Source organism: Danio rerio, chromosome 7, assembly GCF_052040795.2.
Source record: "Danio rerio strain M-AB ecotype USA chromosome 7, GRCz13ab, whole genome shotgun sequence".
NCBI classification, from domain to species: domain Eukaryota; kingdom Metazoa; phylum Chordata; class Actinopteri; order Cypriniformes; family Danionidae; genus Danio; species Danio rerio.
In genome coordinates this window covers 5782201-5810126 of record NC_141027.1, presented here as the reverse complement: position 1 = coordinate 5810126, position 27926 = coordinate 5782201, and the positions used below count along the sequence as shown (strand labels likewise).

Sequence of the window (27926 nt, the reverse complement as noted above, 5' to 3'; positions counted from 1 at the left end):
TTTCAGTTTTGGTGGGTTAGACAGACAATCCCACTAGCCACTTTGGCTGGTTGAAAATCATTTTTTAATTGTATTTTCCTAAAAGCATTCTCTCACCGAATGAGAGAATGATCATCACTCGCGCTAACAGCTGATGTGATGCACGCGACTTCTTAAGGCTGATTTATACTTCTGCGTCAAACGGCGGCGTATGCTACGGCGCTGACGCATAGCCCTTCACCGTGGCCGTCGCCGTCACTGACGTGCACCTCTCAAAAAATGTAACTACACGTCGCAACGACACGTAGTGTAAGCTCTGTGATTGGTCGGCTTGGTAGCGCTGACGAGTCTGGGCGGGACCGAGAGCCGCGCGAATGGCGCGAGCGATTGTTTACAAGTGTGGAGTCCCGTGAAGGAGCTCCAGATGGAAGATTTTGTTCTGTGTTTACCTCATAGTTAAACTTGTTTTACGTCCGCCGGTTCCTGCCTCAAAATGAGCGAGTTTGAGCCACTTGTACATCCCGGAAGTGTTCAGGAAAAGCAAAAAAGCAGCGAAGAAACTCAACACAGAGGAACATTTACACCTCACTGCCAACTAGCGTTTCGAAAGTGTTAATGCAGACCAACAGAGACAGCGCGCAGAAGTATAAATGCACAGCCATGCGCGTTGCCTGCGCCGTGGGTTACGCCGGTCACCTGACGCAGAAGTATAAATCAGGCTTTAAAACGCGTGCGCGCGACTACTTAACGCGTGCGCGCTCCCGAATCGTGAAGCAATCGTGTCTGGAACAGGTTCTGGAAACGCAACTGTTATCGGTTCTCTTTCAGATAAACTAAACAAAAAGTGATGAACATGTTCTCAAAGTCCTGATGTTTTGAGAGCTCAAAATGTGTCTTTTTGTTAGCAGCACCGGTTGCTTTCACTTTGAACAGATTATTAAATTGCCTAAAGTTAACCGTGAGCATGTGATCATTCTTTCATTATCACACACGGGTTTTCACCTGCTTTCATTTGCTTACAGTTTTATTTGCTTTCATTTTTGTTAAAATGGTTTAATTATCTTTTTTTTACAATATTGTTCAATATTGAACTCTCCATTTCTGGTGATCTGAGAGATCTTTAGCCAGGACAGATTACTGTGCATATTTTTGATACATGACAATAGTTATTTTTTAAAAGTCAATTGCTTTTTTTCTTTTTTAAGAAATGTTTTGTTAAATAAAAAGTATAGTATACAGATATATTTGGCTTGTTTTGACACATTAAAAATTTGTGGCTAAGAAATAATTATTGTTTCGTGTGGTTATAGAGATAAATTTGATACATCTTTAATTTTGAGCTCTAAAAAAGTCATGTGAAATAAAAACTAATTGCAATATAACACTATGAAACCATGACCCGTTTGGTCATGCTCATTGAGCAAGCTCATACTCGACACACAAAAAGTCAAATGAATGAAGACGCATGTAGACATAACACAAAATTTAAATCAAGTGATTTTAGCATCTCAACGTCAAATTTATGCATATAAAATATATTTTCCCAACAACAAAATTGTGGCTAGCGAAAATGCAGAGTGGCTAGTAACATTGGAAAACTACTAGCCACAGTGGCCGGTGATTAAAAAAGTTAGTTTAAAGCCCTGTAACCTAACCAACAAAATCGTAAATGAAGTTGAATAATTGAACTAGTTCTCTCAAGTTGCAATAATCAAATCTGACTTCTCTCACCTCCATCTGCGTTGTGCTTTACTTCAGAATATATTATGTCTCCAGACTCACTGCTCATCCCTGAACAACAGAGAGACAATGAATCAATATAAAACCTTACATCTGTAAATACACTGAGTATGCACCAGCTGACAAAAGGTAGAATTATTAGAAAATAATGCACACTCAAGGTGATGTTACTGTTGAATTATTAGAAAAAAAACTGAACACAATGTGTGGTGTTTTCAAATAATTCAACAGACCAGAGACAATTATGCAGCTTATAGTATACTATGGTTCCCACAGCTAAAGTCACTGTTCAGATGTTGTATTTCAGACATTTTCCTAATATTAAGTGACTTCCCGCCAATTACTTTGGAGTGATTTCAATCGTGCTTCAAGACAGATAGTTTGATAGTAAAAGTTTTTTTTTATTTATTAAAAACTTCCCAGGTTCTGCTGGCCGTAATTCATATTTTTTCATTGCCAATTGTAAGCCAATTGTAAAAGTTTGTTCTGTTTCAACTTCAAATTTCCCCAACCTTCGCAAAGCCCTGGGAGACCAGAGTAAGTGCTCCAGCTTGGCCTCCCCTGGTCCACACAGCCTCTAATGCCTAGTTTACACTAGAGGATTTTAAGCCTGATTTGAGCCCGATTTGGAAGTTAACGAGCTCGCCGACAGATCGGGCTGTGATCGGGCAGAAATCTGCAGGTGCACGGCACTGGCTGATCTTTGTGTGAACTACTGAACAACGCATCAACGAGGCTCGCTGACGCGTCGCCGACACCTCGCAGACGGAAATCCAACATTTAGCATGCTAAACATTAATTAATAAAAATAAATATATAATTAAGTTGTCCTCAGGAAATCATGGTTTCAGTCATAATATGGGTTGATTTCTAAGTAATTTTATTTTAATTAAGTTGTATTAAGAGCCACGTACACCAGAATGGTTTGGCTTGAGTTTCACTTGCATTTAAAAGTCCTGTGAAGTGCTTTGAAATATGCATTTTGTATCCGATGTTTCATGTAATCTTAACTGAAACATGAAAACTGGGCTGGACCAGAGGTGTGGACTCGAGTCATGTGACTTGGACTCGAGTCAGACTCGAGTCATGAATTTGATGACTTCAGACTCGACTTGACAAAATATGAAAAGACTTGCAACTCGACTTGGACTTGAACATAAATGACTCGGACTTTCACTTGGACTTGCGCCTATTGACTTGTAAAGACTTGCTACTTTCTATAAAAAGCCCAAAGATAAAAAGTATGTTGACACGGAGCATCTAATCCATGTTGATCTCTGCGTGTGAGACAGAGAGCATGCACGCATACTTTCGACCACTAGCGCTTTGTGGCGCACTTCCGTGTTTTTGCACCAGCGGGAAATTTGAAGATGCCATTTTCATTCTGACTCGGAGAGTGAAATAAACACATCCGCGATCTGCTTCTTTTGTTTTATTCAGCGGATTTACAACATCTGTCAAAGGTAAGAGACTTTACTACTCGCAATGTGTTACTGTTGTGCAAAAGCATTGTTTTACTGTTTTGCATAAGTCAATGAACTTCAGTTTTTTTTTAAACCAAATTTACCCTCTCGTGATTTATTTCACGTAATGAACGAACATGGCTGTAATTTATGTTTTTGCACTTGATCGTTTGTGTCAATGGGCATATTATGTTTTATTTTTGTGTTTTGCCCATCCTCTGACAATATTTTCTAACTATTTAATTAGTAGTAACATTAATTACATGCCATATGATAACTAGATATGTATAATTTATTTTTAAAGCTCTTAAAACTGTGAAAAAAGTGTTTTGTTATTTTTTGGTGACATTTTGCAATAAGTTTTTTTTAGTTAATCTATGTACTAACATGAACTAATAATGAACTATACTTACAAACCTTTATTAATTATAGTTTAACATTTACTATTGCATTATTACAATTTAAAGGTATGCTTGTTAACATTAATGTTAATGCACTGTGATTTAACAACAGTTAACCAATAATTTTATTTCCATTAATTAATGAATACTGTAATGAACTGTAACTGTACTGCACTGCATTGTTTGTTCACATTAGTACATACATAAACTTAATTAATTAATACAACCTTATTGTAAAGTGTTACCTTTTTTTATATTTTGGATTGATACTATTAATTTTATTTAGTATTTAAAACCTTAAAAGTATTTGTATTATTGTTGATGTTATGCCTCTTAGCAATATTTTAGTCCTCTATATGGTTTTTAATTAAATTTGTATTGTGAGATTGTAATGTAATGCATCTATATTGTTGAATTTCTGTTTGTTTGTTTTTCTGTATTTCCCCCTCTATATTTAAGGCTTATCTACTATTTTTAAAGTACTTAAAACCAACCATCCAATAAAAAATACAATTAACAATCACATTTTGTTTCACGAGTGTCTTTGTTCCTGTTTTGTAGGACTCTTATTTTAACAGATTTCATTTGGAAACACTTGACTGATCATTCAATTAAAGTTTTACCTTTATTATTTCATCACTCAATGAGATCATTTAGTTGTGAGTTGAATTACTCCATTTGTAATTGTTTTTAAATAAACTAAAAACGAAGACTTGTTTTATTCAGTTTGTTGAATAGGAACTTCTCTACTTTACATATTAAAATATATTTAAAACCACTATGAATGTATTTAAACTAATATTTAAATTTATATACCTGTTTCATTGTGTGTATTTCTATTTTAATTTATTTAGCACATTTATTGGCTATTCAAACATGAAAACAAGTTTTAGATAATTCGTGGCTCTAATAAATTGTTAAACATTACAATATCCCTGCAGAAAAATCCAGCTTAAACTGGTTTAAGCTGGACATAGCTGGTTTTGGCTGGGCTCCCAGCCTGGCTAGGCTGGTCAAGCTGGTTTTAGCTGGTCATCTCGCAGCCTGACCAGCTAAGACCAGGCTGGATATGGCTGAAAACCAGCCTGGAAATTACCAAAACCCATCTAAAACCAGCCTGGTCGACCAGCTAAAACCAGCCAACCAGCCTAGGCTGGTTCAAGCTGTTTTTTTCAGTAGGGATTTTTGACAAAATATTCTAAAATGATTGTTTACAAGTGCCTAAGTGGGATTCGAACCCCCTTCTTTATGAAAAGAAAGAAAAATCTCATTGGCTCTGACATTACTTTCACCAGTGGGCAGGTACTTCAATCTGATTGGCTGGTCTCTCGCACGCGTATTCAGTCTCACTGCATTTGCTTGACTTTTGTCCACACTGGTGCCTCAAACCTTTCCTGCTTTTGCTCTCCAGAGATCCTCCTGGTAAATTGATTATTCCAGAATGATATGGTTTATATATTGCTACACTATTTAGTAACAATACATGAAAAACTATGAGGTTAAGGTAAATTCTATAATAAATACTAGTGTTTTTGAGAGTTAGGTATACTGCCTATGTTTTAGCCTAGTATTATTTACAAGTTGTTAATGAATGCTTCAGCATACTGTAGTATTAAGAATAGTCAACTGATAAAATAAAATACAGAGTGTAGTTTTTCTACAGTAAAGTGTGGTGAATTGTAGTATAATATACCATATATTGTAAAAAACTACAGCACTGGGTAATTTGTTTATATTACACTTGTGTTACCATAGCAACTATAATATGACCCCAACAGATTAATTGAAGTACTTTACTATAGTATTGTTCAAAACACTGTCCATGCCAATAGATGTGTTCAGGGGCCCTGTGGAACAGCTTTTCCTCAAAATGAAGAGGATGACATGGAAAATGTCCTCCACAATCTCATCAATAATGTGGAAGACAGCAGAGACGTGTTAACTTTATTTTAGTTGCCATGATAAAATGGGATTGATAGTGAGATTTATTTAAAGAGTGAATAGTACAGTAGGCTATAATACCTAATCAAGTTTTTCCTTATTTTTATCACAGTTACATTTCTGCTTGCGTTAGTTATATTTTTGTTTAAATGTTTTTTATTTGATTAGTATGGTACACCTTTTGGATGTTTAATAAATGTTTGTAAAACAAAATGCATTCTTTACATCCAACATCTATTCTCTGTGTTCTTAAGTGTTTGTAACTGGAAATATCTCATCATATAAAATACAGCCAAAATGTTATGGTTTATTAGATAAAAAATTTAATATGTAAGTCTATTTTAGTATTTTGGTTATTGTTAATAAATAGTGCCTCAATATAAATCATATCAAAAAGCACGAAAGGAAGAGGAAACACAAGACACAAATTCTGTATATAATCTCTGAGAGCGCGCAGGAAAATGTGTGTGTGAGCAGTGCATATTTGAGAGCGAGAAAATTTGCGCGTGAGCAGCGTATATTTGAGAGCTCGCAAGCAGTTTTGTCCACAGAGGAAATCGGTGCAGGAGCATCACACAAGGTAGAGAGCAAAGTTCTTCATTGTTATGTGAAGAAAACAACGTTATTGTTTTTATGAAGTAGCCTACTTCATTGAGAATATGTGCCACAATTTTACATTGCTGCTAGACAGATTTGCATCTCCATCTCTTCAGCACACACGAGATTCAATTGACAAAATACCAAGTTCACTTAATTTTACTTTGCAGCATACAGGAGTTGTTGGTCTACTGCTGCCTCATTGAGGTTGTTTATGTAGTTTTAGTTAATCACAAGTTGATCACCGAAGACATAACATAGCACAACTAAACTTAATGAACTAGACAGCAGTAGACCTGCAATTTCTGTGTGATGTGAGGCAAAATAGACTCTATTGTGGTGGAACTCGTTCTTGTGCAATTTGCTGTGGAGACGAGACGCAGCACTGTTTAGCACTTTTTCAGAAAATTACATTTGTATTTTTATATATCTGAGCAATGTTCTTTAATAAAAAAAGGTTTGTTTAATAAATAAAGATCTTACAACCATACATAATCTGTTTACATTTTATTTTTCTGTTAAAATGACTCGAAAAGACTCGAAAATCAAACTGTAGGACTTTGGACTTGACTTGAGACTTGTTGCCTTTGACTTGGGACTTGACTCGGGACTTGCCTGTCTTGACTCGGGACTTGACTCGGGACTTGAGGGCAATGAATTGAGACTTACTTGTGACTTGCCAAACAATGACTTGGTCCCACCTCTGGGCTGGACATATAGTAGCTCCTCCCCTTAAAAAAACAGCCAATAGCTTTTTGTTTTATCACCACTCTGCCAGTGAAAGTGGTTGAGCTTAAGTGCATCAAATAAGAAGTTATGAAGGGGGCAGGGTATGTCATAGACTACGAAGCATTTGATTGGTCAAGGTTTGATGAGAACCTGAAATATAAGGTGTCTTGAATAAAACCATTGATTATGGAAGTGACAGACTACAAACTTTACATGTTTATATCAGTTTTATATCTTCTAACTGTGAAATTTGTCACTGTTTTGGCGTGCACTAGCTTAAAGATATGCTAAAAACTAATGCTGTCTTCATATCAGACGCAGTACGTGCGAATACATCGCGCTATTCTTGCATAAATAGATGCGTGAACATTTTGAGTTTACTCGCTTCATTCATGCGTCAAATTGACTTCACAACAGATGCAGCTTCAACAAAAGGTGCTACGTCATAATCACGCCTCCACAAGAGCAAGCTCCTGATTGGTTCCTGATTGGATGTCCGCTGAAGTTCAGATTTTTACACTTGAGCGGTTGACACGAAACATGCGATATGCGCGTTAAGCACGCCAATCATGCAAAACACAATCGCGTCATTCCAGCCACATCATTCGGGCGTATTGACTTAACATACGATACAGACATCTAAGAAATTTTAATTTAAGGGCCCCCACCCTTGTTCGCAGAGCAAGAAGGGAGTTTGAGCTCAGGTAGATCTCAAAAACTCCCGGCTGAAATGGCTATAGTAAACTGATTTAAGAAGTAAAGATACTGATACTGGGAGCTAGACAAAGGGTCTGTTTGGTTTTGTCTGTTATGTATGATGCATATCTTTAGACGGTGGGAGGAAACCGGGGAACACGCATGCAGGCACGGGGAGTACATACAAACTCCGCACAGAAACACTAACATGCCCGGCGAGCACCAGAGCCGGAGGTGTTCTTGCTGTGGGGCAACAGGGTAACACTTTATTGTCTGCTTAAATGTATGTTGAAGGAGCAGTATCAGCAGATATTAACTGACTATAAGAAACTTTGCAAGTACAAGTCAACTTATACACTAACCCCAACCCTAACCCCAACCTAACAGTCTACTTAAAATAAGAATTAGTTGGCATGTAGATGAAATGTAACTTAATCCAACAGACCATAAAGGTCTGTCCTTCACACCTTTTTCCTCCTTGTGTCTCAGCAACAGAACCAGTAAGATGAGGAGCAGCAAAAAAACACTCAATGCCACAGAAACACAGATGACCAGAAGAGAAAGTGAAGTTGAAGCTGAAGAGAGAAGATGCCAGACGTGTACATTAAGTATATGCTGTATGATAATATTAGAGGTAAATAATCTCTCATTATTCCCAGACCTCTGACTGAGATCCAGCTGTGCGGCGACTCTCCTCTCTCTGTTTCACAGTAGTAGAAACCCTCATCAGACTTTGAGACAGTAGGGATGCTCATCTCTCCTGTCGCCTGATTCGGGATCAGTGATCCGTCTTTATAGAAATCAACTGTGAGGATGGAGGAGATTGTAGATCGATGTAAACAGTGTAGAGTCAGAGTTTCTCCCTCAATCACAGGATCAGCAGAACTCTCCAGAATCACAGCACCATCTACACAACACAACACAACACAACACACATCTGTTTAGTCTCACTATATGGCTAAACTATTCATAACAACAGTCCCATGTAGTCCAGTTGTCCAAAAAGACAAGGCAATGTCAGGTGTGGTTAAAAAAACTGCATTAGACACAGTTAAATGTTGACTTGAGTGTGTTGGTCTTTAGGCTTTTATTCTCTGGCATAAAATCAGGTCCACTTTGCATCTTAATCTGTTAGTTTAGATGTGGGCAGACAATCTGAATTAGTGGTTAAATGACTCAAAAGGCAAAAGTTATTTTAACTGGTAGGGTTTTGAGTCATTTAACACTTGAAAAAATGTATCATGAAATTGTGTGTGTAATTGAGGCGTGAGCGTGTGTAGATGCTGTGAGCTTAGTAACAGGACTCACCATGTACAGTGATGTTCAGAGGATGTTGTTTCTCTCCAGATTCAGACTCACACCAGTAAACTCCAGTGTCAGATGTGCTGAGAGACTGGATTCCACATGTAGATCCTGTTTGTGCTGAACAATCTTGTGTGTTTGTGTGTGTGTATCTTCTCACTGTCCATCCAGCAGAGTCACAGCTCAGAGAGAGAGAGTCAGAGGAGAAGTGTTGACTTCTGCTGGGCCTGAGCACCAGACGCACTGAAGCAGAAACACCTGAGACAGAGAGCAAACGCAGACAAATATACTGCTGCTGTCACTGACATAAACCTACTGGCACATTCGAGATCAACAACAGCTCTGACAGCTGCTGAAAGCTGATTTCCCTCACCAGTGACCCACAGTGGCTGTGCGCTGCTGTTCTGTGAGGAATAGGCTGGTTCTCCTCTCTCTGCTCTGCACGTATAAACTCCTGTGTGCTGTAGAGCAGCAGGACTGAGAGTGTAAGAGCCTCCAGCTCCTCTGCTGCTGTCTGACAGATGATCAGCATCTCTGAACCAGCTGAACGTCCAGCCTGTAGAGGAGCCTGGAACCTCACAGATCAGAGTCACCGAGTGTCCTTCAGTGAGCCACGGCTGTGGAGACACTCGCACTGCTGCCTGAACTTCATCTGAACCAAACATGAGGAGTTACAGAGCCATAGAGGAGCAGATACAGACTCTGATAATACTGAACACACACACACACACACACACACACACTCACCTGAAGACACAGTCAGAGCAACAGCATCACTGCGCTGAGAACTTTGAGTGTCCATCTGTCCTGTACAGCTGTAATTACCACTGTGAAAGACCTCAACACGGCTGATCTTCAACTCTCGTGCTGAGCACCGGCTCACAGTGTTTTTATGTTGATTATACTGGTTATAATATTTGTTATACTGGTCTGTTTGCTCTATTTGCCATCTGTATGTCCACTCAGTGTTTCCTCCCCACTTTATTTCACATCTGAGAGTGACTGTTTCTCCTCTGAACACATGTTCATCAGGCTGGATTATCGCCACAGCTTTAGGACTCTCTGTACAAACAAAGTTTTTGAATTTGGTTTTCATTCAGAGTTTTAAAGGGTTGTGTTAACACTGTGTTTTCTCTCACCTGTAACACTGAGTGTCAGTTGATCACTGTATTGTGTGTAATAGACTGGTTTTCCTCTTCCAGCTCTACACCAGTACTGGCCTCCATCAGACACTGAATCAATCTTCATGCTGTAGGAGTTTGTTCTTGTCATCTTTATCTCAGAGTCTTGTGTGTTTTTGTACCAGTAAAAGTCCCATCCGGTGGACAGATCAGTGTTACAGGTCAAAGTCACTGTGTTTCCAGTCAGTGCAGCTCCTGCAGGATCTGATCTGAGTTCAGGCTTTGGCTTTAAATCTGCAGGAGAACAAGAACAGATTCAGATCCTCATAAAGCAGAATACATCTGAGAAATACCTGAGGCATTATATATGCGAATTGTTCTGCCTGATGTAGGACTGATTTTTTTAGATGAGAATATTGTTAGTTATAATTAATATAAGTGTCCATTTGATGTTTTAAATATGTTTCAACAATTACGGAGATGTGAGGACTTACGGGATTATTGTGGCGGGTCATTGCTTGTGTTATTAAACACAGGGAGAACATGCAAACTCCACAAAGAAATACCAACTGACCCAGGCTGACAGCGCTAACCACTGCACCAGTAACAAGTTAAACAATCAGAAAGAAAATAATAAATCAACTCACCCTTAACAGTGAGATGAACAGATGTTGGTTGTGTTGAGACTGATCTTCCATCTATGAGTCCTTCACACCAGTACTGACCCTGATCAGACTCAGCAGCTCCTCTGATAGTGAGAGTGTCTCTGTTTACAGTGTAATGACCATCAGACTGTAACTTTACACGGTTTCTGTCTGTATACCACTCATATGTCCAGTCACTGTGATCAGACTCAATCACACACTTCAGATTGACTGTCTCTCCAGTGAATACAGCACTGTCTGGTGTCACAGTCACGGTAGATCTGGGTGAAGCTGAGAAGAATAGAAAAGCATTCAGTGACATATATATAAGTTTTGTGTGGTCATTAGTTCTCATCTCCATGTTTTTGAAAACACTACTGCTTTATTTCTACATTGTGGAGTTGATTTTAATCATGCAGACTTTTATGTGAGTATAGCATCACCGTACTAAACCCTACACGTATTTCACCGTCTAACATGCAGCTGTTGCTCTTATTTTACTGCAAGTAAATGTAACTTTATTCAGCTCTCTTAAACAATTAAGAAAATGCTAATAACTACACAATATGATTTGGGTTACTGTCATAACCCTTGTCCCCTGAATAAGGGAATGGAGACATTATGTTAAAACAACATTATAAGTTATTGCCAGATGACCAATCATTCTGAAGTGTTAAGCTGCGGTCACACTGCACTATTCTCCCCATAGACTTCCATTCATACACATGCGAATGCTACATACCGGAAACACAAGTTCATGCGACAATTTTCGCAGTTCTCTGCGTTGGAAAGTTCAAGCTTGGTGAACTCTGACCTGTGAAATTGCATTATGTGATTGCGTGAGACTGATCGAAGATCAAAACATGACATCTCTGGACAGGAATTTAAAAACATGGAGCAATCACTCGCTTTTTTGATCTCTAATCATTTTGTTTAATCCCGCCCCTTTTCACAGAGTCGTACGACAGAATTTCGCAATTTCAAACTCTAGTGCAGGGGTGTCCAAACTCAGTCCTGAAGGGCCGGTGTCCTGCAGATTTTAGCTCCAACTTGCCTCAACACACCTGCAAGAATATTTCTAGAAAGCCCAAGAGCTTGATTAGCTAGCCCAGGTGTGTCTGATTGGGGTTGGAACTAAACTTTGCAGAACACTGGCCCTCCAGGATCGAGTTTGGATAAAAAAAAGGGTGGGTGTAGCGGATGAACGTGAGGACTGCCACCTTGGGCAGCAGTCCTCACATTCATCCACTACACCCACCCTCTCCCTCACGGTCCTAACATATATATAAATATACATATATATCTTATATATATATATATATATATATATATATATATATATATATATATATATATATATATACACACACACACACACACACACACACATATATATATATATATATATATATATATATATATATATATATACACACATATACATAAATATATATATATATATATATATATATATATATATATATATATATGTGTGTGTGTGTGTATATATATATATATATATATATATATATATATATATATATATATATATATACATATACACACACATATATATATATACACACATATACATATATAAAAAAAAAAGCTCAAGTCTTCTGTAGTTGCGTTGTGTAATTGACAGAAAATGAAAAATTACTTTTATCTATGCCAATATTGTTAGAAACTATACTCATTCTGGTGTAAGAGTCAATAAACTCTGTTTTTGTGCCATGGCTGCACCAGGTGGAGTGATACACCGCACATGAGAAAGAGCTACTTTCAGAGAGCACATTTGAAAAATTTTGCCAGTTATTATTATTATTTTTTTTATGTTCTCCTACAATGTTCTTTTAAATGTATTCAGGCATGAATTATAACACAGTACTTGCTGAAGTACTCACCTTTTACAATGAGATAAACAGCAGTGCTTGATTGTGTTGAGACTGATCTTCCATATATCTGTCCCCAACACCAGTACTGACCCTGATCAGACTCAGCAGCTCTAATAGTGAGAATGTCTCTGTTTACACTGTGACGATGAGACAAATGTAACACATCGTCGTCTTTATTCCAGAAATATCTCCAGATACTGTAATAAGTTGTTATCACACAGGTCAGATTGACTGTCTCTCCCGTGAATACAGGATTGGCTGGTTTTACAGTCAGTGTAGATCTGGGTAAAGCTGAGAAGACAAAACATAAGTGACTCAAACAGCATTTTTAGAGAAAAAAAATATTTCTTAATGTTTCACAAAACTATATAAATGTGCATCCAGATTCAACATCACCCTAAACCTGAGGCGTTGTGAATAGCATTTGATATTTAAGGTGAAGATGAGTATCAGTGAATGATTATTTTATACAGGTTTATGTATAGTAGACTGAGTTAAGCATGCTTGCTAAGAGGTTAACTTTACAGACACATGGTCTGTTTAAGGATATTTTTTGTCTTTTTCTGGAATCTTGCTGTCTAAAGAGGTTGAGGTGCTCTCAGATATTTCATCTAAATTAACTTATTTTTTTATGAAGATGAATGAATGTTCATGTTATACAAACATCCCTAATGACATGTGGATGAGTAATTAATTACATAATGTTCATTTTGGGATGAACTAAAACTTTGAGGCTGACATCTCGCATGTTTCCAGGTCTATTTTTTATTTTTTTTTTTTTATTTAATTTTTTTTTCGCAATTCAAATGAGTAGAGGTGTGCACCAGGTCACATAGGTCACACCATAGGTCACACCTTACACAGTAACATTTTTACATTTCAACTTAAAATATTATGTTTACTTCACTTAAATAGTGAAGTTTTCTTAACTCAGGATAAAGTTGACTTGACAGTACATGTGTAATGGACATGGTCTAAGTTTAGTTAACTTAAATAGACAAGTTGTTGTAGTTAAAAATGATGTTGATATGATTTTATAATTCAAGTGTAATGGACATGGTTTAAGTTTAATGAACTTAAATATTGAAGTTTTCTTTCAATGACACATAAACACTATGGCCAGTTTTGTTTATTCAAGACACAAATACATTTGGAGGAAACTACGTAAACAAGCAAACTCCACACAGAATCGCCTCCTGGACCTGCCTGGGGCAACAGTAACCACTGAGCAGTTACTTACCTTAAATTAATCAGGAAGACTAATGGTTCTACTAATGGACCATGGTTCATTTAATCAAAAAAAATTTTTTTTTTTTTGTAAGTCTGCAAATAGAGCGTCAGACAATCACACACCGTAATGTTACATTGAGAAAATGGCAGTCAATCTTGCCAGGTGAACTTTGAGGTTTCCAGCTTAAACTGTCCAAAACCCTCCCAAATGCACAAATAAATGCCTAAAAACATAAATCGAGTTGGTACACACTTGTTTTTTTGTTAATTATTTACCATAAATTGCATGTTCAAAACATCCACAATGATCCCAAACCCACCCTAATTTTGACAAGCCCCTTAAGCCATTTTTTTTTACCAGCACAATCTAATTCTAAACCTGCAGTAAAGAAAATATACACACAAAGATATATATATATATATATATATATACACAGTGTAAAAGCAGATAACAATACTGATGTTCAGATGTGTAGCTCTGCTCACTGGATCAAAGCTGGTTAAACTCTTTTGTCTGGGTGAGTTTGAGTTGCTCTTCATTGGATCGGGCTTCAGCAGTGACATTTGCATTACACCAATCTGAACTAAACTAAACTTTAACAGTGACATTGATGCTAAGCTGAACAGAATAAGTTGTAATTTAACTAGAACTACATCAGAATTCTATCATTTTCAAAACAAATGCCAGTGAAATTTTAAACTACACCCACCGATGCACTCTTAAGACATGCATCAATCGTATGGTGTAGTATGGGGTAGTTTTACAACATTTCTCCAATGTCCTTTCAAAATTTGCCACTACATTTAGCTGCTTGTACTGTTAGGCTACAGATACATATTTTCAGCTATTTAATAAACTGTTCAGATTCACCTCTTTATACTGTCTTGTAAAATGTTATCTGTCTTACTACATAATTATAATGCTTATTGATATTGAATGTTGCCACATGTGGCAAGAAGATCAGATAATATAAGGTGAGAGGCCTTGGCCTTGAAGAACACTAAAGACAGAGCCCAGAAACTCATTGGGCCCTATCATACAACAGGCGCAGTGTGGCGCAAGACGCAGTGCAATAGTCTTTTGCTAGTTTCAGCTTGGCGCAAGAGTCGTTTTGAGGCGTTGCGCTACGCTGTTAAAATAGCAAATGAATTAGCGCTCATATGCACGCCCATAGGCGTTCTGCTCTAAAAAGAAAGGCGTACTGAGGCGGACCGCTAGCGCGTCGCTATTTTGAGAAACTATAATAGATTCTTCATTAGACCAAAACTAACCCGGTCTAAACTCCGGTGCAGAGTTGCGCCTCGCTTACGCACTGCTTAATACGCACAAGAGAGCAATAGCCAAATATCTTTACATATAAAAAAAAATTTAATATTAAGGATATATATAGGATATAATAAGAATAGATATAGGATATAAATATAAAGGATTAAAATATTACAAAACATATTATTTTCTAGCCTACATAAATATGAAAAACCACTGCTTTAATGTCTTCTTCATCTCGGGAGGCATTTTCAGTTCATTCATAACAATTTGCTTTTATATAATGTTATTATTATTAGCAGTATTATTTATTATATCCATATTTATATGTTTATTATTGTTTATTATTTATATCTGTTATCAGGTTTTTGAGCACACTTCGTTATTATTTGCTGGAAATTAGAACTGGATTTAGAAATAGTTTTGAAACGAATATTTGCGCTTAACAAACAAAAGTATTTATTTATAGACTAATTGATGTCTGTGCGTAAAGGTTTCTCTATCCAAAGGCGAAAGTAAAAGTAGATCCATTATCTCTCATTCTCAGGAAGTAGATGCTCTGTTTAAAAGTTTTCTGTTAAAAAACTTTTAACTGTTTGCTTGTGAAATGCTCATTTTTTCCACTTAGACTTACTTTACGTCCTGTAAATGGCAAATGTGCTCTTGGCGCGACGCAGCTGGCTCTTAAAGGGAATGGGAGAGGAGACTCTAATTGGTTTATTCTCAAAACACACCTATAACTCATTAGGAAAATAACTTTAACCCTTTTAGACCATGCACCACGACGCAAAGTGGATTTTCCCGTCCATAAATTAGCAAAAACGCGTCCTGACACGCCCTGAAAGCGTTTTGCGCTCTGCGTTGTGCGCTCTGCGCATGGACCGTCAAAATAGAGCCCATGATGCTTCAGTTTTCCTAAAAGAACCCATGTGGCTAAGTTATAAAATAGTAGTTGTTATTTTGAGCAGACAATAGCAAGATACTTGATGAGGTACTTACCCTTTACTGAGAGAGAAACAGCAGAGTTTGATTGTGTTGAGACTGATCTGATGAGTCCTTTACACCAGTACTGACCCTGATCAGACTCAGCAGCTCCTCTGATAGTGAGAGTGTCCCTGTATACATTGTGATTATGAGTCAACTGTACCACACTGTCTGTGCTGTCCTTATACCACTCATATCTCCAGCTACTGTAATAAGGTGTTATCTCACACTTCAGATTGACTGTCTCTCCAGTGAACACATCATTGTCGGGTGTCACAGTCACTGTAGATTTGGGTAAAGCTGAGGAAAACAACAAAAACAAAGTGATTCAAACTCATAAGCCAGTGAGATAGGCTCCATATCCAGTGAGATAGGCTCAAGAGTGTTCTTGACCACAGACTGGGGCGACGGTTCGCCTTCCAGCAGGACAATCACCCAAAGCACATCGCCAAAATATCATTGGAGTGGCCCAGCCAGAGCCCAGACCTAAATCCTATTGAACATCTCTGCAGAGATCTGAAAATGGATGTACACCGTCGCTTCTCATTCAACCTGATAGAGCTTGAGAGGTCCTGCAAAGAGGAATGGGCAAACATTCCCAAAGACAGGTGTGCCAGGCTTGTGGCATCATATTTAAAAAGACATGCGGCTGAAATTGTTGCCAGAGGTGCATCAACAAAGTATTGAGCAAAGGCTGTGAATACTGATGTACATGTGATTTTTCAGCTTTTTTATTTTTATTAAATTTACAACAATTTCAAAAACTGTCATTATGGGGGATTGTGTGTAGAATGTTGAGAAAATAAGTTAGCTTAATCCATTTTGGAATAAGGCTGTCACATAAAAAATGTTTAATGAATGCATAAAAAGCACTATGAATACTTTCCGCATGCACTGTACAAACCAGTCTTAAGTGTGTACAAGAGTTTAGGAGGACGATGATATTTTACTCACCCTTCAATGAGAGAGAAACTGCAGAGCTTAATTGTGTTGAGACTGATCTTCCATCTATGAGTCCTTTGCACCAGTAATGACCCTGATCAGACCCAGCAGCTTCACTAATAGTAAGAGTTTCTCTGTCCACAGTGTGGTGATGAGACAGCCGTAACACATTTTTTATGCTGCCCTTATACCACACGTACCTCCAGTTCCAATTTTTAGGTGTTATCACACACTTCAGATTGACTGTCTCCCCAGTGAATACTGGACTGTCTGGTGTCACAGTAACTGTAGGTGTGGGAACATCTAAGAAGAATGACAAAAAACAAAGTGACTCCAATAGCTGTTTCAGTGAAGATAAATGCATTTATAAATTCTTTACAACAGTGTGCAATTTGTGCATTATATTTGCTCTATTGCTGTCATAAGTTTTAGTCATGTTAGTGTTTTTTGGTCCTCAAACACCTCTGACTCTCCACAGAAGCAAAATGAAGGAGAGCTGAAGATATGAGGATCAGCTGAATCTGAATGAGCTTCAACAGACTGAAGACTTCTGCAACTCATTCAACAGCAGCATCTGTAAGTCACGCCATTCTCTCTGACTTCACTATACTATTCATAAGTTCACACTTACAGATGTTTTAAGAATAAAGTGCATTTGTCGTTTTGTCCAGGGAGAGGGCTCTAAACTCAGGGAAGACACCCCAACTCCTGTTATTCCCCTAATTGGGAAAGAAAGAGAAGTTGGGGTTCAAGCGAAGTGTTTAGCTCGGCCCCAAAACACTCCCCCCGGGTAGGTAATGTTTAAGATGTCGGGGTGGTGTAGGGTGTAAGATGAAGTCATGAAAAAATTCAGGTAGGACAACTTTTGGTATTTATAGGGGTTTGGTCTAAAGCTGATTGGATAATAGAATGATTGTCAATGATGTATTTGATTTGCTAAAACATCTGTGTGTGCTCCTCCTGAAATTTGTTTATAAAACATTACTTATTAATCATCTGTAAAACTAACCAACAGACTGTTCATAATGTCATCTGGTAACAACAGAGGTTGTTAATGTGATGGTGTTGGTTTAAATCATGTATTGTATAAATTGTTGACCATCATTATTGTTCTTAAAACAAAGCACTTTACCATCAGTTTCCAGAAGGGGATTCATCTCTCTGACAGAAATAAGTAGCAGCTGAATATTAGGCCATTTTTCTCAACACTTGACCTTTAACACTGGCACTCTCATTTCTGTTTCATGCATTTCCTGTTACACTTTCCCATATAAAACTGGTTATACCAACACAATCTCACGGCAATTTGTAACTTTTTCATTTAGTGGCTAATTCGTATGAATTCGTACGATCTAATTCGTACAATTTAGTACGATTTGCTCATCCCCCAATGACGGTTGGGGTTAGGGGTGGGGTTAGGTGCCACGCCTCCTTTTTAAAATCGTACCATTTCGTACGACTGAACTCGTACGAATTAGCCACTAAACTATCAAAACGTAAAATACTTACGTTTTCTCTTGAGATCAGGCTGGTTATACTGTTTGTATTTCGTTGTTGTAATTCTATTATCATTACAGATTAAAGTCTTAAAATGTAAAACACCATAAACATTTATTTAATTCATTCACGCTCAATGTTAAAGCCAAAAAAGTGATCAAATGCATTTTTATATCTTTGCACTTAGTTTCATTATAGACAACATTTAAAATATTAAGATTAAGAGCAATATAAACATTAAATATGATTATTTAAATATGTTTATGGTAGAGTTGCAAATATCCAAAATACAATGTAACCTTTAATGTAAAGCAGATTTGTATATTTCAATAATTTTAAGCGCATTATATCACAGTATTTGCTGATGTACTCACCATTCACTGAGAGAGAAAATTCAGAGCCTAATTGTGTTGAGACTGATCTTATGTGTCCTTTACATGTGTACCAACCACCATCAGACCTTGTAGTTCCAGTGATAGTGAGAGTGTCTCTGTTTACTGTGTGATGGTCAGACAACTGTAACACACTGTAATCGTTCATCTGGTTCCATTGATACCACTCATAGGTCCAGTCACTGTGATTAGACTCAATCTCACACTTCAGATTGACTGTCTCTCCAGTGAATACAGCACTGTCTGGTGTCACAGTCACTGTTGGTGTGGGTAAAGCTGAGAAGACAAAAGCTTTAAATGAACAAAAATACTGATATTTCATATGTCATAATGTTTTTCGTCTATTTGTCTTGTGTGTTGTCAAAAGTTTTCTGATCTGTTGTTTTTGAAGAGGATCTCACTCCCTCAAGTTCACAGACAAACACCAGTTAAATTCAGTTTATCCAGCAATGTCTTGTACTGATAATGGCACCTTTTAGTCTTCTCTGTGTATATTATTACACTGCTCATCATTTCATATTAATGTTTAGACATTCAGTTATAAAATGCAGAGGTCAATTTTTTAATTAACCTGTGTGATACTTTATGATGATTTATTGCCACAACTCAGCACCATCACAACATATACTATGTTCAAAAATCACAAGTATTTGTCCTATAATTATCCTGTTTTGACACCATTACTAGCTGGTTTGCTAGTAAGCTAATAAGATAGCCGTTGAACGATAATAAGAGACTCTGATCTTCCTTAGAGTTTTGAGGTATGTTGATGATACTTAAAGATAATAAATGCTTGTAGTGAGATATAATTGACTGTAATGCTATTATATGCAATTTTATTATGATTATGAGTCCATGCTTGTATTATGAAATATGCTAATTGTATGTGTTAATCAAGTTTTTACAGTGCTGTGAGTGTTGTTCCAAATCCGCTGGATTTGTCTTTTGACAATCTTTTTGATTTTAAAATGAAAATATGGTACAGATTTGTGTATTTTTGCTTTAAAAGAGATTTTAGATTATATATAACAGTATAACAGACATTCTACAATGTTTGTATGTTTTACTGATGCTTTAATAGCATTTAATCATGTAAATTATGCAACATCACTTTGTAAATGATGTAAAAGAGGAGTTCCAACATTTTAATAAGAATTTTGGCACTTCACATGTTCAGTCGTCTATACTGAAAACGTGAGGCTTATCATTAATAACATCTGTGTGGAGTTTGCATGTTCTCCCCATGTTTGTGTGAGTTTCCTCCGGTGCTCCAGTTTCCTCCACATTTCCAATGACTTGTGGTACATGTTAATTGAATAAACTAAATTGGCCTCAGTGAATGAGTGTATGAAAGAAAGACTGTGTGTGTGTTTCCCAGTGCTGGGTTGCAGCTGGAACGGCATCTGATGCATAAAACATATTAGTGATTGATAAAAAATAAAATTGGTGATTCATTATACTGTGGCAACACATGATAAATCAGGAACTAAGCCGAAGGGTAGTGACTGCGACAGATATTTTTGATTTTATTGCATTATAATGTTTCAAAATTGGAATTGTACTGTATGTGTCAGTTTTTGTATATGTGAAGTACTACATCAGTCTAAACTAAATGTCCTAAAGGGAATAGTAAAAATAATAAAATAAAATAAAATAAAACAAAAACAATCTGCTTTTTGGTGTTCAGTTTGCTAAGTAAGGTAATAATTAAAGGGCACCTATGGTGAAAAATCTACTTTTCAAGTTGTTTGGACAGACAAATGTGTAGGTATAGTGTATAGACCAGGGGTGTCCAAACTCGATCCTGGAGGACCAGTGTCCTGCATATTTTAGTTCCAACCCCAATTAAACGCACCTGAACCAGCTAATCAAGCTCTATCTATGTGTACTAGAAGCTTCCAGGGAAGTGTGTTGAAGGAAGTTGGAGCTAAACTATGCAGAACACCGGCCCTCCAGGACTGAGTTTGGACACCCCTGGTATAGACCGTCAGGTTGGGGTTATATAAACAAACCCAGTCCTTTTTTTTCAATTTAAAAGCATAAAAAAAGGTGGACCAAATGGAGCGGTTTTAAGACCGACCACAACTTGGGGTAGGAGTGTAGTCCCCAGGCCACCAATATTGATTGACAGGCAAGCATTACCATACCCTCAGTTGTTCTTTCACATCCGCCATTTTCAGCGTGTGAGTCAAAGCGGTGTCACCAAAGGAACACCCTTGCTCTATTTTTAGATGTAAGGCTCATTGGGCTCAACACAAGAGCCTCATCGTCTTCCTGTGAATGAGCAACAAAGATTTTACATTTAGCTGTCATTTGCGCTAATCATGCAGTGAATGCAACGTATCGAGATTCGGGCCATCAAAAACAGCAGATCCACTGAGTCTTTCAGCACTCTCTCCAAAAACACTTGATTGATCTCGGCTGGTGGATCAACATTCACCACGTGATCGCTTTCATCAGCACCATTGTTTGTAACTTTAGGTGGGTTTGCAAACGTGTACTTTTCATTGTGTCTTCCTTAAACTTCAGCCGTTTGCATTTCCCGTGGTCACAAAAGCTCCTGGTCATCTCAACTATGCTGCCTCACGTGCGCATCCCTCCATTCCAAACAACAAACATGCCTTAGTTATAACCTCAGTCAAAGTTAATCCAGTGTGCATGGTTGTTAGTCTACAAATACCCTAAGTTCCATAACAGCCATCTTTGTTTTGAAGAATTCCCCCCTTTTAACCCTACTTCTCCTCCTTTCTTAGATGGTTGGCACGGCAGCCCAGTGGTTAGCACTGTTGCCTCACAGCAAGAACGTCACTGGTTCTAGTCCTTACCAAGCCAGCCGACATTTCTGTGCGGAGTTTACACGTTCTCCCCATGTTCATGTGGATTTCCCCCTGGTTTCCCGGTTTCTTCCCACCGTCCGGAAACATGCAACTTAAGTTAATTGACTAATCCAAATCGGCACCATAGACATGCTCCTAGTAAGTAGTTATCTTTTAAGAGCAACCACTATCTCTTCATTAGCTACTATAACAGGGGAGTTCTCGAGAGCTACCTGAGTTCTAACTCCCCTTTCACCTTGCAAACAGGAGGGAGCCCCGGGCTCGAGGATCTTATGAGCTCAGGGCTCTCTCCCGGGACAGCATGCCAAACAAGCTTTCTAATCAACAGTGGTGGAAGTAACGAATTACAACTACCAGCGTTACTGTAATTAAGTAAATTTTTGGGGTATTTTGGGGTAGTCTCGGAACTTTAAACTAGCACACAATTGGCATAACTTTGTTTAGTTGCCACAGTTTTGTTCCATGCAGCAACAAAGTGTTGAGAAGCCTTTATGATTAATTAACCTTGACAAATTTAAGCGCGGTAAACAGTAAAACTGGTTAATCATTGCATTGCTATACGGAGGACGCATGCATCGTTACATAGCGGCTGTAAAACTATACAAAGACACAAATGATTTTGTAACAACCACTCTGACACATTCTGACACGTTAGGAATATTGATTCCTCAGCAGAACTCACTGCTTGGTCTGTGTCCGAATCGTACATGTATGGCAGAATGCTGGTCCTCTCACTCATGTTGCTTTTCTCTGTCTGCCTGTCTGTTGCCATACACAAAGCGAGGGAGCTTTTGGCTTTGCCCTCTTGTTAAGTTGGGTGGGAAGTTGAAACTAATTTTCATGTGAAGCAACACACCCCTGAAACAACGACCTGTGTACACGCCCCCAAAATCACACTTTAACACATTATAATGAAACAATCTGATTTGTGTTTTGAACTGAACCTAAACTGGCACACTTAGAAGAGCCATAATATTAATATTAAACATTAAAAAGGCTTAAACTAGATGTTTTTTTTTTTTTTTGTCTCTCATTGTTAATGCTTAGAAGGAAAATAATATTTAGCTCACCCTTTACTGAGAGAAAAGCAGCAGAGCTTGATGGTGTTGAGACTGATCTTCCAGCTATAAGTCCTCTACACCAGTACTGACCCTCATCAGACCAATCAGCTTCATTCATAGTGATAGTGCCTGTGTTTACAGTCCGACCATCAGACGACTGTAACACACTGTTTCTGCTGTTTGTATACCACTCATATGTCCAGTCTCTGTGATCAGACTCAATCTCACACTTCAGATTGACTGTCTCTCCTGTGAATACAGCACTGTCTGGTGTCACCGTCACTGTAGGTGTGGGTACATCTGAGAAGAGACAGAAACAAGTGAGAACAAGCTCATTCATTGCAATAAATGATAAATCTTGTTAATGTTTTTGTTAATATTAATGCATTTGTTGATAAAACTGGCCTGCCCCTTACAGCCCCCATCCTTTATTTACTGATCATCCACCACCACTGTCCCCACCCCAGCTCTTTACTTGAATATTGTGTGACACCAAACCCCCCACTGCCCCCCTTCACTTAACAATCATCAACATTAATGCCAATGTTATAAAAAAGTCCAACAACTGAACAACCAGTTGGATTTAGATCAAAGACACCGTTCCTCCCAAACATGCCTCTCTACGTATCACCAGGTATCAAGGTCATTACCTATGTGGGCATTGAAATCGTTCAGAAGAACAATGAAGTCCCCGGTCAGAGCACCTTTCAGCAGCCTTCTCAAAGCCTCCAAGAAGGCCAGGTACTTTGCAATGGTGTTTGAGCTTTAGGGACAAACTACAATGAGAGACCTATCCCCTACCCGAAGGTACAGGGAGGTGACCCTCTCGTTCACAGGTGAAAACTCCTAACACATTGCAGCTGAGTTGGTGAGCTATAAACAAGCCCACACAAGCCTGCCGACTCTAGAATCCAGAGTAGAAGATTGTCCAGCACTTCTCAACAAGTTCCAGAGCCCAAGCTGTGCATGAAGGTGAGCCCGACTATCCCAAAGTCAGTACCATCTTTCTGCAAAAAACTCAGACTCCTTCCCTTCCAGTGAGGTGACCCAAGATTCATGTCCCAAGAACCAGTTTCTGTGCCTGATGATCAGGTTGTCATGGTCCTGACCTTCAACCATCACTCATTTCATCCTAATTATAACCAAATGATTCAATTTTTAAAGCTGTAAAAATATTCCCTTTTCCAATAGACATGTGATGCAACAGGAGTGCTTACATTTGCATGAACACCACCCCCTGAGCAGAGGTTTTGCCTCTTTGAATGAATATCTGTGCCAGCAAAACCCCCTCATGCACAGTGCATCTGAGTGAGGGTGTGCATTAGGGCCAGGACACACCAAGCAGATGCTTAACAACTAGCACCAATGAAACCTAACTGTGGTTGACCAAAATGCTGTGTGGGAACACATCAAATGGACAAAACATGTCAGAAACGACAGCCTCATTCTGGTCATGTCTAAGAGGTTGTGTCTTTCCATTCAGCGGGAGGCAGTACTCTGAAAACGGCTTCGGCTATGAGGGGAACTCAGAAGAAAGCTCCGGCCATGAGGAGAACTCAGAAGACGGCTCCGGCTGTTGGCGAAACTCTGGAGACAGTTCCTGCCAGTCAAGGTAACTCTGGAGACGGATCCAGCCTTAAGGGAAAACTCTGGAGACGGCTCCGGCTGTTCGCGGAAACTCTGGAGATGGCTCTGGCAATTCGAGGAAACTATGAAGTAACTTTGGAGACCACTCTGGCCATTCGAGGAAAATCTGTTGAAACTTTGGAGACGGATCTGGCCGTTCGGGGAAACTCTGTTGAAACTTTGACGATGGCTTTGGTTGTGAGGGAAACTCTGGAGATGGTTCCAGCCATTTAGGGAAACTCTGGAGATGGCTCTGGCCTATCGGGGAATCTCAGAGGTCTTTGATGTAAACATTATACCACAAAGTGATGATATTACGGACCACTACCTCTTACTATATAAGCTGCGTTTACCTGAAATTAGCAGATATATGTCCCTAGTAGAACTATCGTTCCATCCACCAAAGATGAATTCACAAATAACTTACCTACTTTCTCTATTTCGAAATGCACCCGCAAATGACCTTAATGTAGTAACCAGCAGTTTGGATGCCATCTTCACTAGCACATAAACACTGTGGCACCCATCTAATTAAAAAAGGCTAGAGAGAATAAAACTACACCATAATATAACAGCCATACTCTCGTACTCAAAACAGCAACCCGTGTCCTGGAACGTAAATGAAAAACTAATTTAGAAGTCATTAGAAATGCGTACAGTATGTCCAGCGATAGGAGGGCTCTAAAATCTGCCAGTAGTGATGTGTGGATCGATACTAAAATATCGATATCTCCGATACCAGCTTTTTATGTTCTAGAATCGATTATTTTATCGAAATATCGATATTTCCATAATTTGGAGCAAATATGTATTTTATTGGAAGTAGAAACACAGTGGAAAGTAACCACAATTACCCTAGTTTCTCTGAATAATGCCAACTTAGTCGGACTACTTGTTCTTCCGCCTGCAAAGTCATGTGTATAATATGGCACTGCACAACTGCAGACTCAGAGCACGCTAGCTTGCTAGCCACTCAGTCCGCTGGGCTGGCACATGCGAAGTTATGTGTGGAGCCTCACTTCCATAAACTCAAATGTTGCGGTTTATGACACGTGTAACAAAAACAGTGAGGTACTGTGGTAATACCACAATAGAAAAATCACATAGAAATACAAAGAAATCACAAGACAGATTATGACAACGTCATGACTAGGCGGTCAGATGAGGAGGATAGGAGAGATACAGGTGCTGCTTGGGCGAGACAGACATCGCTTTCAGAGTCCTTAGGTGCAGCAGGCAGGCACCATCCAGGTACAGATGGAGAAAATGCGGCGATGTGGCTTTATTAGGTGTCTTGGGTTTTTTTTTTTTTTGTGACAATGATAAAACAAAAAAAGGATCAAAACACTTTCATGAGAACCAGATTAACATGTCACTAAATGTAGAAGTGTAAATGTTTTTTTTAAGATGTTCAGGCAGGCGTTTTAAGATATACATGCTCAGAAGCTGTCAATAAATATGTAAGTTCGCTTTTTTGTATAATAATTCTTCATCAATAAACAAGAATAACCCGTAATATGGTTCATATTCAGTATAAAGCGACACTTTTAACTTGTTAATTTAATTACCCAAACAGTCATTTTTGGACAGTATCGGAATCGGATCGGTATCGCCGATACTTGCCTTCATTTTACTTGGTATCGGATCGGATAGGAAATCAGTGGTATCGCACATCACTATCTGCCAGGACTGAGCACCACCGCAAACTGAAAGAGAATATTAATAACAATCCTGGAGATGGCACTGGCCGTTCTGGAAACTCTAGAGATGGCACTGGCCGTTCGGGTTACTCTAGAGATGGCACTAGCCATTCGGGGTACTCTGGAGACAACACTGGCCATTTGGGAAACTCTGCAGATGGCACAGGCCGTTCAGGAAAATTCTGTAGATGGCACTGACCATGCAGAGAACTCACACAAATATATTATTGCAAATGCATGAGTGTTTAAGTGTTTATCTTTGATCTTTTAAAAGGAAACTGTGACTAAGATATTTTATAACTACATCGTGTGTTTGTTTACTTACTGCAAAAAAAAAAAAAATGTAAATAAAAATAAACAGAAAGCAAATTATGAACATAAACTCCGGCAAAGAGAATGAGAATTCTGATGTGATCCATGTTGTAGCTTTAAAACATTGCACTGCACAGTACCTGCAATTCTGAAATTTTGATTTCGTTGAGAATGAGTGAAGGACATCAGACCTATAACAGAAGAACAGAGATGAAGCATTTTCATTAACTCAACCCTCTGCAAATGACCATTTCTCAACTGAAGGTGCTTAAATGTCATTTGTGTGTTTTGACTGATTTTTCTCTTTGTCAAAATTCAAGAGTTCATACTTAGCTGATGATTTATAAAAGCTTGTTTGGCATACTTTCCCGGGAGAGAGCCCCGAGCTCAAGGGCTCCTCGAGCCCGGGGCTTCCTCCCGTTGGCAGAGCGAGAGGGGAGCCTGAGCTCGGTGGATCTCAGAACTCCCCTGCTGCAGTAGCTAAGGGAACACAAGGGGTTAGACAAAGCTTGATTGTTAAGTATGTTGAATGTCTTTGGATGGTGGGAGGAAACCGGAGAACCCGGGGAAAACCCACGCGGACACAGGGAGAACATACAAACTCCCCACAGAAACACCCACCGGTCCTGTGGAACCAGGGCTGGCAGTGTTCTTGCTGTGGGGCTAGGGGAGGAGGGGGATTTCGTCCAAACAAAGGATAAAATGAGCTGGAAACTGTGGTTATTTATAGTAGCTTAGGGCTCATATGATTGGAAGATAGTGATTAGCAAATGCAAGACCGGCCGTGATAAATCATAAGCACGTGATCCTCTCGAAATTAGTTTATGAATAAACTTAATTTAGATTATTGCAAATTTGTGTCACACATTGTCTTCTCACTGGGTCATTCAAATGCAATTAAATGGATAACACATCTCTCTATATTTTTGTTTAATGGAAAGGAACTTGTTTTATTAAAAGTCAAAAATATCACTTATTTAAAGTGGTCTTAACTTGCATCAAAAAATAAACACAATGCACTTAAGGTATTGTATGACACTTGTGCTGCTCTTGAGGTGGGATACAGGTTGGGTTTGGGGCAGGTTTGGTGGTATGGGTATGTTTGAGGGTGAGTTAATGTGTAAGGGATAGTCAACAGTGTACAAATGCACTTACAGAAATCAATTACAGATGTAGTTACATGCAGGTATTTAATCAAACAAATACAATGTAAAATCATTTACACAACGAGTGTAATACAATAAGGGAAAAACCAGAAGACCAAGTGGTTTAATGGAATCCATGTCATTCTTACCACAGTATTGGCACTATAATAATCAATACACCACAGATAAAAAAAATAAAAATAAAAAACCTGCTAATGATGCTGTTGCCTGTTGCTGGTGTTTTGTATTAGTGCATTTATTGTACGGGAAAAATTTTAGTATTAACTTCCAAGTTAATGCGCCCAGCACATGATGATAGAAGAAAACAGACAACGTGTCCAGCTAACAAATACTATGCATCCCAGTCTCATTTAGATTTATCAGATAAACAATAAAAAGTCATCTACTTCTGCAACTGATCAACA

At 38.4% G+C, this 27926-nt stretch overlaps 1 protein-coding gene across 9 annotated transcripts in view; it reads right to left on the bottom strand.

Moving 5' to 3' along the window:
- si:dkey-23a13.11 overlaps nucleotides 1–27926 on the bottom strand; it is a 38697-nt gene that overhangs the window by 808 nt on the left and 9963 nt on the right. For 3 of the 9 annotated variants that reach the window (XR_015495066.1, XM_087260165.1, XM_087260167.1), the window contains 14 exons: nucleotides 26497–26547; nucleotides 22728–23018; nucleotides 18803–19096; nucleotides 16944–17234; nucleotides 16005–16289; nucleotides 12518–12799; nucleotides 10617–10904; nucleotides 9988–10263; nucleotides 9596–9910; nucleotides 9222–9500; nucleotides 8855–9106; nucleotides 8208–8453; nucleotides 8014–8121; nucleotides 1711–1770 (listed from right to left, as the gene is read on the bottom strand). Coding sequence is in view for 8 of the 9 variants with exons in the window: in XM_087260165.1 (XP_087116291.1) it covers nucleotides 1711–1770; nucleotides 8014–8121; nucleotides 8208–8453; nucleotides 8855–9106; nucleotides 9222–9500; nucleotides 9596–9910; nucleotides 9988–10263; nucleotides 10617–10904; nucleotides 12518–12799; nucleotides 16005–16289; nucleotides 16944–17234; nucleotides 18803–19096; nucleotides 22728–23018; nucleotides 26497–26547 (3318 nt within the window). In the remaining variant the exon portion in view is untranslated. Of the gene's footprint in view, nucleotides 1–1710; nucleotides 1771–8013; nucleotides 8122–8207; nucleotides 8454–8854; nucleotides 9107–9221; nucleotides 9501–9595; nucleotides 9911–9987; nucleotides 10264–10616; nucleotides 10905–12517; nucleotides 12800–16004; nucleotides 16290–16943; nucleotides 17235–18802; nucleotides 19112–22727; nucleotides 23050–26496; nucleotides 26548–27926 lie in introns of all 9 variants that reach the window. The other 6 variants (XM_087260166.1, XM_087260168.1, XM_087260169.1 and 3 more) reach the window with 5 other exon arrangements.